Source organism: Thamnophis sirtalis, unplaced genomic scaffold, assembly GCF_051295495.1.
Source record: "Thamnophis sirtalis isolate CommonGarterSnake01/CBP01778 unplaced genomic scaffold, rThaSir2_p1.2 scaffold_2, whole genome shotgun sequence".
Classification (NCBI taxonomy): domain Eukaryota; kingdom Metazoa; phylum Chordata; class Lepidosauria; order Squamata; family Natricidae; genus Thamnophis; species Thamnophis sirtalis.
Window position 1 is genome coordinate 82,895,362 of NW_028261382.1, and position 12,495 is coordinate 82,907,856.

Here is a 12,495-nt window from a genome sequence, read left to right on the forward strand (position 1 = left end):
TATTTACCCAAAAGAGCTTGGGGAGTGAATAGTGCATTATTCAACCTGTTTCCCACCAGATATGTTGGGACTTCCTTAAATTCTGCGGGAGTTTTGGCGTTATCATATGGTGATATTTTCAGATCTTCTCCTCCTCTTCCTTGACATTGTTTCCCTTTGTATTCCAGAGTCACCTAAACAAGATGACCTCGCTTTCCTCAAATTCATCTTCTACTGAAGGAAATCGTGTGCCTTTCTTATGGGGTAGGATGTGTTGGGGCCTAGTAAAATGAACATCCTTTTATTATTAAAACTTGGAAGTTTTTAAAAATTAATTGAGATTATTGGTAGCCAATTTTTTTGAGAAATTTTTTTATTTTTTATTCTCTTACATAGCATTTTAAGTATACATTCACATAGTTGTTATTCTTCTACATATTTATCATTCTTATACATTTAATATTTCATTTAATGGGTTATAATATACATTTGGGTTGCTTTATTTACCATCCCTTCTTCCTGTTGTAACACCCTCTCATTTTCCTTTTCTTTTCTCCCTCCCTCCTTTCTCTACTTTCTTCCTTCTTCCTCTCCTTCCCCTTCCTTCTTCCCTTGCCTTTCTCCCGCTTCTCCTCTTCCTCTTCCCCTTCCTACCCTCTCTCCTTCTCTTCCTCTCCCTTCCATCCTCCTCTCCTCTCCTTACCTCTTTCTTCTTTCCTCCGTCTTCCTTTCGTGTTCTCCTCTTTTCTCTCTTTCTTTTCTATTATTGTAGGTGTCTCTTCTGGCCTCAGTTTATATTTCCTTGGGATGGTATTTCCGCAGACCCAAATATAATTTGATATCATTTCTTATTCCCTTACCTTCACTAATCTATCCTAGTTATATTTTCCTCCCCTTTATATCTCACTTTTGGCTGTATACTTATATATTTAATATTTTCTTTTCTGTTTTCCCCTTCTCCCCCCCACCCTTTCCATTTAACAGTGCCTCATCTGGGTTCTATATCTTCTCCTTATTTTCTTTTCTAGTTTTCTTTCTCTAGCCAATCATAGAATCTTCCCCATGTCTTTACTCCAATTCCTCTTTATCCTTTATTTTCATTGTCAACCTATTCATCTCTGCACAATCTAAAATCTCTTCATCTGTTGGTAGCTTATTTGATTTTCAATTTTGGGCAAATACAATTCTTGCTGCTGTAGTTACGTGTATAATCAAATAGGTATCCTCTTTCTTGAATTTCTCTGGGATAATTCCTAATAAGAATATCTCTGGTCTAAATTCTATTTCTTGTTGTAACATTTTCTTTAACCATACTCTTATCTTAGTCCAATATTCCCTTGCTTTTGCACATGTCCACCACATGTGATAGTATGAGCCTATTGCTTGTTGACACTTCCAACAATTTGTTGATTTGTCTTTAGACATCTTTGCTAATTTTCTGGGTGTCATGTGCCATCTATAGAACATTTTGTATGTTTTCTTTATAGGCTGTTGACATGGTTAATTTATAGTTTATTTCCCATAGTTGTTGCCACTTTTCTAGCCCAATCGTGTGGCCAAAATTCTTTGCCAAAGTTAACATTGTATCTTTAACCACTTCTTCTTCTAAGCTTATAACTTCTTCTAGGAAAGTCCACGTTTGAACAACAAAAGTTCTTAGTTCTTAATAGGTAGCTATATAGTTTCTTAATTATTTTTTCTTCCGTTCCCATAAATATCTTACCCAACTCTGAAGTTCCTAAGTTCATTTTATCTTTTTCATATCTTGCTTGTATTTGCAATTGTGGAAACCATCCTATATCAATCTCTTGTTTTTCTAATTCTTGTTTTTGTTTTAATTTCCCCCTTTCTGTTAAAATATCTTTATATCTAATGATATTTTTTGTACTACTAATATTTGGATGTGTCAATGCTTCCATTGTTGAAAGCCACATTGGTATTTCTAAATAATGTTTCCCTTTCACTCTTTCCATATTGCTAATAATCCATTCCTTACGTAATGTCTTTGAAAAAAATCTCTTCCTCCCTAGTATCCATTTGGAGCATCTCAAATCATCTCAGGTTACACTGTAGAAATGCAGCAACCAAATGCTGATGCAATTTCTCCCCTCTTTTTTTCTCCCCAAAGAGAGAAAGGAGATTGATATATAATTAAATAACAATTTAATGAAGCGTAAGAATTCTGAAAGACTGCAGAATATTGGAGAGAGATTGTACAGTTACTGATTGTATAGTCATCTCTTAACTAAGATGGGTAGCAAAACTCCAGCTCTCAAAAAGAAGGGGTTTGTAATTTTTTCCCCTCTTCATTTTTTGGGGAAGAGGGAAGAGAGGGAGAATCCATCAGATTAAGTAAAAAAAAAAACAACTCAGGAAAACATACAAAATACATTCCTAGCTTAGCCCAGGTAAATGTATCTTTTGGTAAATGTTATCCTTTTCTATTTTTCAATCTTCTGTATGGTTTAATGATGTCTCTGTATAGGTTGTGAATTGAATCACACCAACCGGAGATGCGTAGTGAAAGCTGATGATGACTTATTAGAACACTTGGTATATTTGAAGATGGTAAGTTTCAATTGAAGAGAGAATCTCTGTAGGTCAGGGTTGAACTTGGTGATCTCTGAGCTTGAGTGTTTGCCTGCAGCCATTTCAATTACCTGACTAGCTTAATGTCATCAGTGCTAGTTAGTGTGGGATCAGATAAACCCCCACATGGCCTGAAGAGCTCTCAAGAAGCATACTAAAAACAGATTACGGCAAATAAATATGATCCTTCCAACTCCCCTCCCCGCATCCTGTCAGAACAAAAGCTGCTTGGATGAGAAGAGAAAGGACTTCAAGGAAAAATAAAAGTTTTTGACAGCTTGTGGGAAAGCTAGGACTTGGATGACTGACAATCTACCCAGACATTTAGTGACCGTGGGTTTTCCCCCTGTTTATACAGGTAGACCTCAACGTATGACCACAATTACGTCCAAAATGCATGTTGTTAAGTGATAAATTTGTTAAGTAAGTTTTGCTCCATTTGATGACTTTTTCTCGCCACAGTTGTTAAATGAATCGCTGCAGTTCTTAAATTAGTAATGCAGTTGTTCAATGAATCTTTGCTTGTTGGAAGGTTGCAAAAGGGACCACATGATTCTGGGGACATTGCAACCATCATAAATGGAAGTCAATTGTCAAGCATCTGAATGTAAATCACATGGCCATGGGGATGCTGCAATGGTCATAAGTGTGGGAAATGGTCATAAGTCACTTCTTCAGTGCTGTCGTAACTTTGAACAATCACTAAATGAGCTGTTGTAGGTTGAGAACTACCTGTGTGCAGGTAATAAAACAGCTGCAAACAAACAACACAACTTGGAGAGCATCAAGATTTCCAATAGTAACTTTCTAATATTGTTGCAACCTCTAAACATAGTTCTTTACATTTTTCTGGAAAGTATTACTTTTCACAAACTAACAATGGGGAATGCATGTCCTTCTCAATTTTCATAGACACCAATTCCTACCCTCCCCAGCCAACATAGCCAATTGCCAAAAATGATGGGAACTGTAGTCCAACAATGTTTGTGCCCCCCCCCTCCCAATGTCCTAATGCTTCTCTTTCTCAAAATGCTCCTCCGTTCTACATATGACATTCAGGAAGGTTTGTGAAGATTTGTGCAGTCCTGTATGAAAGTCTATAAAAGCTGCTACGTACAGTAAATGCTCAGTTTTTTTGTTTGTTTGTTTGTTTCTTAACATCAAGGTGTTCCTGGGGGAAGATGCTGATGATGAGGTTCATGTGGTGGCTGTTGAGTCCAGAAACATGGCCAGTGTTCCTGAGCCAGTACCCATTGTAACGCTGAAACATTCTGTCTTACCAATGGTAATGCCTAGGGGAAGGAATGTGTTATGCTACTTTAATTTAATTGAATTTATATCTGTGCATACTTCACAAATGGTTCAGAGGTCTTCCTAACCAACGATTTGGACATGCTTTGGAGAGGTAGTTTTCTAGGCACACATATCTTAAAGTGCATGAGGAAGCTATCGACTAGGCAACATCTGATGAAAAGTTATTTGGACATGTCCCAGCTAGTAGTGTAGTGTAGTGCGTGACCCGACAAAAGCGCGAACGTCATAAGCACGCCGACAACACCGCGGCGCTAAAACTGCGATGTCAAAAGCGCGCCGACAACAGCGCGCCAACAGAAGCGCGATTTAATTTAAGGTAAGATTTACGGTTAGGTTTAGGGTTAGGTTTAGGGTTAGGTTTAGGGTTAGGTTTAGGGTTAGGTTTAGGTTTAGGTTTAGGGTTAGGGTTAGGTTTAGGTTTAGGGTTAGGGTTAGGGTTAGGGTTAGGGTTAGGGTTAGGGTTACGTTACAGCGCGCTTCTGTCAGCGTGCTTTTGTCGGCGCGCTTTAGGGCTAATTCGTCGCTCATTCGTCACGCGGTTTTGTCACCGCGCTTTAGACACCGCGGTTTAGTCAGGCGCGCTTTTGTTGTGTGCGCATTTGTGGTGGAACCGTGTAGTGTAGTGTAGTGTAGTGTAGTGTAGTGTAGTGTAGTATGCAGTGCAGTGCAGTGTAGAATAGCACAGAATAGAATAGCACAGAGCAGAACAAATGCTGTGGCATGATATGTTGTGGCATAGAATAGAATGGAATAGAATGGAGTAGAAAATAGAACAGAACAAAAGAGAACAGGATACAGCAGAAGAGATCACTTTATTGACAAAGTGAGATTGGACACACAAGGAATTTGTCTCCAGTGCAGAAGTTCTCAGTGGACATACAAACAACAATGTAATATAATCAATGTACATACCCTATATTCATCACCATCCTACATATATTGTAGTAGAATGATAAGAGCAGCATTCTGAAGCATGGCATCTGCTTTTTTGTTAACAGGTGTGGCTCGACGGCTTTGAATTGCTTCCCCCGGTTTCTTTTATCCTAAAATCGGGAACAGGTCCAGTATATCTCAATGGGCAGTACTTCATCTGTAAGTAGAAGCCATGTCTCTTAGTGCATGTATGAGAAGAGACTGGGAAGTAGTGTGTACCTAATTAGATCAGGAGATGTGACCTGGAGTCTGTATGTAGAAATCTATTTGTCAAACTACCAGGAGATGTAGATGAATGAATCTGTATACCTAGATAACAACTAGGAAGTGATATATTTTCTTATTTCATGTAAAAATATACAAGATATGGGTAGAATACGTTTTGTATCTTCAGAGAGTATATGTAGCAGTAGCTAAAACACCATGACAGATAATCCATGCAATTCTTGTTGTCAATGAATTATTGCTCAATGCAACATTGGCAACAGCTGCATACAGCCTCCAGATACCAATGTAAGAATGGAATGGGAAAACTAAGTATGATTGACATAACTGATATATGAATCTATGATGGCTTTTAAAGACCATGCGTATCAACCTTTCCCAACCTAATGCCGCTCAAGTGGAACAAGCCCTTCATCTCATCATCACAAGAAAGTTATTTCTGATGTTTTGGTCTAGTCATAAAATGAGAAAGACTGGCATGTATTCTATGATGGGTTATTAATGGCAATTGGGTTGTGAAATAGCACAATCTAGATGTTTTGCTTTCTTTTTTTAAAAAGAAATCAAAGGTTTTTGGTGAGGGAGAGATTATCAATTGAAGCACAGGAGAAGAAGAGGTGTCTAATCTTTTCCAAAGTTTTAATAATAAAAACTCTTCATAAGCTGTTTATTCATCCTAACTGCAACAGACAAATACAGGCATGCTGAATTTATGAGTGTGAAAGGAATGGTTAAAGACCCCCTGTTTGGTCTAATTTGTTCAGCTAACTGGGTTTTAGGATATGGGGAAAAAATCATCATATAATTTACTTTCTTGCATGAATAGGTTGCTTTTTTTTCTCCCTTCTTCAGGGAAGTGTAATGTTTTATTCTTTATCTACTTTATGAACCATTTTTAAACTTTCTATTCAAAGCAGTGCATAGCTAAACCAGTAATCAAAAAAATATTGAAACTTAATGTCTTTTCTTGCTAAGGAAAATGACTTACACGCTCAGATTTTGAGTTGTTAAATATTAACAGCTGCACAAACTGTAATATTTAAGAGGATCAAATATTTTAACATTTTACAAGCAAATAATACCCACACATTTGTGCTTTATAATATCATACCATACAGAAATCAATACCCTTTCCCATCTTCAATTGGTTTCAATTTATATGTAAATTTTTCTAACTTTACTTAGATCCCCATTTTAGATATCTCCATGATTTTGTTCTTATTGGCTAATAATAAAAACATATTAATAGCACCTTTTCACATTGGTATAGGAGAACAAGTCAGGAATCTTTATACAGTCTTATCTATAAAGCAAAATATACTCTTTCGCTTTTATCTGAATTTTTTAGTTTATTGAAAGGAGGTTAAAATACAAAAACCCAAAATATTTTAAAAAGCAAAAAAAGAAAAAGACACACAACAAAAAAGACAATTTGAAAAGTGTCTTAAAAAGAAAAGAAAAAAAGACTAAAATTCTTGCATTTTTAATATATGAATTTACTTTATTTAATGTTTATTAAATTTATTTAATATTTGGTCAACTAAAAAGATTTCTAGGTAAAGACAAGATCATGTATTAAAAACAGAATAAAAGGGATTATTGAAGCTACTACAGTGTTGAGAGGTCTTGCTCTGAGGAATGAAACCAAGAGTGGATTAGAGAGGCAGCCTGAACAACCCTTTATATGTGAATCCAAAATAAATAGTTTGAAATTCAAGTTCATGAACCTTGATACTTCTCTACAGATTTACTCTTGGGCTTCAGTGTCTAAAGTCAGAGACTACTCCTATGAAGCAGAACCCAATGAAATCTATGGAGGCATAGCGAACCTGATTCAGTCAGGGCTATTTGGCCAATAACTACAAGGTTTGACTTGCCTCCAGAAGTTTTAGATGCTCTAAATAAAGGTTTTTAAGAAGAGATTGGACAATCATTTATTAGGGGCCTGGAGGCTAAAACATATGCAGAACGATTGCAGGAATTGGGTATGTCTAGTCTAGTGAAAGGAAGGACTAGGGGTGACATGATAGCAGTGTTCCAATATTTGAGGAGCTTCCACAAAGAAGAATAGTTAAAACCTATTTTCCAAAGCACCGAAAGGCAAAACAAGAAACAATGGATGGAAACTAATCAAGAAGCAACTTAGAAATAAAGGGAAATTTCCTAACAGTGAGAACAATTAACCAGTGGAACAGCTTGCCTTTAGAAGTTGTGGGTTCTCCATCACTGGAGGCTTTTTAAGAAGGGACTAGACAGCCATTGGTCTGGAATCGTATTGGATCTCCTGTTTCAGCAGGGTGTTGGGCTAGAAGACCTCCAAGGTCCCTTTCAACTCAATTATTCTGTTATACTCTGCTTTCCTCCCAGCATTTAAAAAAAAAACACCCAGCTTTAGCTGCCTTTGTGACATCACATGCTGGCTTCCATTCTGCTGCTCCCCCCCCCCCCATGGATTCATTTTAACTGTCACAGAACTCTTGTTGGTGCTGAGGACGGTGGCTGAGCTAACAGTGAACAAAGGAAGGTTTACCAGCTACCTCCTTAAGTACACCTCTAGGCACGCAGCTTTCAGACGTCTCCTGCTGGTGGACCAGAGCGTTTTTGGGTGCTAAGGGAAAGGAGGGGATGCTCTTCAAAGGGGCCCAGTGGTGGTGGATGTTATTTTTAGTACTGCCTTGTAATTCTTTCCTGCAAGTGGAAGATGACTTCGACTACGAGCCGATGGATGATGACATTCCAGATGATGCCGATGTTGAGGAGGACAACTTAGAGGAAGAAGAAATGCCAAGTCCGGAGATGCCAGCTGTGAGTTAGGTCGATTTTATGGATGAAAGTTTTCTATAGTCAGGGTGGATGGATTGATAAAGTTCAGTTGTGCTAAGTTTCGTACTTTTCCAGACTTTTCTACCACCTTAAAAAAAAATAATCTAAAATCTCTCCACCTGTATGGTTCCCAGTCCAGAGTTATGTACAGGTAGTCCTTGACTTACAACAGTTTGTTTAGTGAACGTTCAAATTTCCAGCAACAAAGATGACTTATGACCTTTCCCATGAACATGTGATCAAAATTCAGATGTTTGGCAACTGGTTCATATTTATGACCATTGCTCTGCCCCAAGATCATGTGATCACTTTTTGTGATCTTATAACAAGCAAAGTCAATGGGAAAATCAGATTTACTTAATATCTGGGTTATTTACTTATCAACTGCCGTAATTCACTTAACAACTGAGGCAAGAAAGGTTGTAAAATGTACACAAAACTCACTTAACAAATGTCTTACTTAACAAGAGAAATTTTGGGCTCAAGTGTGGTCGTAAGTCAAGAACTACTTGTATTTAAGGTAGGTTGTTATGTATACATTTCCTAAATAAATAAATTCTTTTCCTTTGATTATATTAATGTTTGCGTCCTGATGCTTAATTGCTCTCCATCTGCATAAAGGGCTCATCTCCAGTGTTTCTCTAATTGGCCTTAGGATGCTATTGAGTTCAAAGACACTAAACTATAATGATGTCATTGCAAACCACAAGAGAGCATCTTACATACTGATTACTAATCAGGAGACAGAAAAAGTACATGTAATTCCCCATATGCTAGTTGAAAGGAAAGGAGAGAAGTTTGTGTCTGTTCTAGACAATATGGTGACCACAGAACTCATAAGCTTCCCTGTTTCTTCTGGCTTTAGTTTGTTTTATTTTTGTTTTTTAAAATGTGTTTAGAGTTAAAAATAATAGTGAAGCTAGCTTGTTGAGAAATAATGAATCGGCGTTCAGCATCCTCCTATTTCCAAGTAGGTCTCTAGATGTTGTATAAGTTCCATAAATAAAACTGCTGGGTGGTTTTCAATAGCATCGCCAAAGTGTTAAAACACTTAGGAAGAGCCGAGATGGCGCAGTGGTTAAATGCAGCACTGCAGGCTACTTCAACTGACTGCAGTTCTACAGTTCGGCTGTTCAAATCTCACCGGCTCAGGGTTGACTCAGCCTTCCATCCTTCCGAGGTGGGTAAAATGAGGACCCGGATTGTTGTTGGGGGCAATATGCTGACTCTGTAAACCGCTTAGAGAGGGCTGAAAGCCCTATGAAGCGGTATATAAGTCTAACTGCTATTGCTATTGCTATTAGGAAAAAACCAAGTTTAGTAGATTTGGTGGTCCCACTGGTTTAGCAGAATGCAACCTAGGGGAGATAGGGGCAATGTAATATAAAAATGGATAAGCCATGTTCAACATAGCAATTATTCTACGACCAAGGAAACAAATTCTCAAGACTAGTTCTTAAAATTCCAGATTTCCCTCTGGTAGAGTGTGATTTTTTCCTTGGCTGCCTTCTTTGAGATGGAAAAGGAAAGTTCTTTCTACAGACCACGAAGTTCCATTTGGACATAGTCAACATCCCAGCTGAGAAGCCAGTTTGATGTAGCGTTAAGGCGTCATGCTAGAATCTGGGATGCTGTGAGTTCTAGTCCTGATTTGTTTATTTTTATATTGCCTTTATTATTTTCATCAATAACTCAAGGCACCAAAGATGCCTTGATTATTGATCCTCCTTTTATTTCCTCCACAACAACAATCCTGTGATATGGGTTGTATCAGTGATCTTTGGATTTCTTCTCCTCAGGAAGAGACATCAAATCAAATTTCCTAGCTGCAGCAAGTATTATCTGAAGGAGACCTGCCAAAGAATCGAGTTTGGATTGGTTCCTGCCAATGGATTATTCTAAAGAAGCCTGATTAAAAATGTATTGCAGTAAAAGCAATTGTTTGCTTGTGGGTCTGCCATGGTCTTCTTTTTGGATGGGTGGTTGGGAAAGGCAGATGCTAAAGATATCACCGGTGACTATTTTTTGATAGTGACTCAAGCCAATGTTATTTCTTAGATGCAGGCAAGCATACCAGTGGTGGGTTTCAATTTTTTAAAAAACCTCTTCTGTAGGTGTGGCCTGCTTTGTGGGAGTGGCTTGGTGGTCATGTGACTGTGTGGGCGTGGCCAACTTGTAAAATGTGGTGAAACTCACTTAACAATGGTCATGCTTAGCAACCAAAATGTTGTCTCAGAAATTCTGGCATTTGAAGCACTCAAGTCTTAAAGCTGTCAAGTTACACCTTGCACCCCTAACCCTTTAGAGAAAAAAAAACCCAGGGATGTTCAAACTTGACAGCTTTAAAAGGTTTAGATAGGACTCTTACAGACGGGTGGGGCGATTGGTGAGCCAGCCAATCAGTGAGCGGTGGGCGGTGCAAGCATGGTGCGGACGGGTGGAGGAGGGAGCTGGAACCGGTTCTCAATGGCATGGTAGATTTGTGGAGCCTCTTCTATAGAAGAAGTTCAAACTAGCAGGAACGCACCCCTGAAGCATACTATGGAACTGGGTAGAGTTCTCTCTGCCCATATTCATGAACAATGTTCTGATGGGGTAGAAGTCTAGGGCCCCACTTGGCAAAATGGGTAGGACAATCCTAACCACAGCAGGACATACTCAAGATACAAATGAAGGAAAATGTTCATAACTGAAATAAAAGGCGCCTTATGATTTTTTTAAAAAAAATCAGTCCATGATTATATCCTTGTCAATTACCTATGCTCCCCCTGTGCTATTGGTCTGGAGAGATCTTAAGCGCAGATCTAATATTTGGATAGGATATACTATATGATATACTATAACTAAAGGGCTGCCACATTCTCAGGCATGGCTCCTAGAACTCCAGTTGTCCAGCTCATTGAATTGGACTAGAGCCACACAGATTTTAGCATGGTATCTTTAATGCTAGCTAGCGGTCAATACACAATGTTGGAAACCGTCAGAGAAAACCTTCCTTCCTTCCTTCCTTCCTTCCTTCCTTCCTGCCTGCCTGCCTGCCTGCCTGCCTGCCTGCCTGCCTCCCTCCCTCCCTCCCTCCCTCCCTCCCTTCTCTCTTCTTGGAATAAATTGAAATACTTCTTCCCAAACTTTGTGCCAATAGGACAGTGTTTCTCAACCTTGGCCACTTGAAGATGTCCAGACTTCAACTCCCAGAATTCCCCAGCCAGCATTCCCCAGGCTGGGGAATTCTGGGAGTTGAAGTCCAGACATCTTCAAGTGGCCAAGGTTGAGAAACACTGCAATAGGACCAAAGTACCATTTAAGAAAAAAAGCTGTCAACTAATCTGTCTACTACCTTTTCGTTTGTCTATTCTTCCTTCTATTTCTTCCCCAACATCTTCACTATTTCTCATTTCAAGCTAAGTTTCTCCCAGGAATGCACAACCTGAGGTTCTATAGGTAATTAGAAATGATAATTAAACGTCTTTCACTTAGACCCAAAGGGAAGTTTTCCTTGTTATTGTTCCTAGTGGATTAAGAACCCTGTTGAATTTAAAGCCTAAAGTTCTGTTCCCATGTAACCTACTAAATACTTCTAAAAGCATCTCTTTCCTCTTGGTATTTAATTTGGTGCTGGCCACCTGATCACAGAAGCAAGAAACAATAAAATTTTTGTTTCATTGTGAATAAATAATTCCCATCTAACATTAAATCCATATGCATTAGCGGCAATATATTATGAACAAGAGCTGGTTTAGAACACGAGAGTCCGATAGACCAATCTAATGTAGTGTTCTGTTGTGACTCAGCAGCAGTCTTCTGTGAGTCTTTTCGGGATGCAAGTTTAACAATGCAGCTGGGGCTCGTTAGTGGGTCTTCAGGTGATAAAAGGATGGATGGTGCCACGCCCTGGTTGCAGGAGTCAATGTTCCGTGGTTCGTTCAACATTGATTGATCATCAGTCGTGGTTTATGTAAGATACACTTGGAAAAGTGCTTTGTTTTCTGTTTTCTGATTCAAGAAGACACTTGGAGAAGTGCATTGCTTGTAAGAGTTTTTGTTTGGTATTTTGTTATCTCGTCAGAGACTTTATTTATGTTATTTTTGGGCTCGCAGCCAGTCTGAGCCGAGAACTGATAGAGAGTTCCTTTTAAGTTGTTTGCCTGTCGTCTGTTTAATGAGTGGAGAAGAGGGGACAGAACAGTGTTCTATATTTTGATTGTGGTAAGGTGTCTGTAGCTTCATTTCTGCTTGCCAATGCTTTGGATAGGGCTCACCTGAATTGGTACTACAAAACATCTATTAACAATTATGGAAGTTTTTCTGTCACTGGCTAATTGTAGGCCTCTTGTAAGCAGAGTGCTAGGTAAATATGTCTTGGATTCCTCCTCTTCCAAAATTTGGAGCCAGCAGCTTTGAGAATTTGTGCCGTTGGAACCCTAATAGCTTCTCAATGTGTCACTTTTGAGAAGGTCACCAAAGGAGATGGAGCTTAAAGACATGTCTACCAAAATATATCAGTTGGGCTCATACCAGCTGCTGTACCAAAAACCAATTAAACCATGTTATGATTGGACACAATTTGTGAACAAGCCCTAAATCTAAAGCTAGTGTGGCGCTATATGTGGAATTAGGAGTGTATACATGGTC

General features: G+C 38.7%; 1 protein-coding gene across 1 annotated transcript; it reads left to right on the forward strand.

Moving 5' to 3' along the window:
* Positions 1 to 10,520, forward strand: LOC148048961 (nucleoplasmin-like). The gene is made up of 6 exons (XM_087703771.1): positions 1 to 243; positions 2,465 to 2,547; positions 3,734 to 3,853; positions 4,881 to 4,974; positions 7,736 to 7,845; positions 9,663 to 10,520. The coding sequence occupies exons 1-6, from the start codon at positions 183 to 185 to the stop codon at positions 9,687 to 9,689; spliced, it is 495 nt and encodes a 164-aa protein (XP_087559897.1). The 5' UTR covers positions 1 to 182; the 3' UTR covers positions 9,690 to 10,520.
* Positions 10,521 to 12,495: the final 1,975 nt, after the last annotated feature.

Excerpts from the sequence above, each read along its gene's own strand:
- LOC148048961 (XM_087703771.1), top strand. The coding sequence starts at position 183 with ATGACCTCGCTTTCCTCAAATTCATCTTCTACTGAAGGAAATCGTGTG. Across the intron at positions 244-2,464 it reads TCGTGTGCCTTTCTTATGGG|GTTGTGAATTGAATCACACC; the intron begins GTAGGATGTGTT and ends GTCTCTGTATAG. Across the intron at positions 4,975-7,735 it reads CAATGGGCAGTACTTCATCT|TGGAAGATGACTTCGACTAC; the intron begins GTAAGTAGAAGC and ends CTTTCCTGCAAG.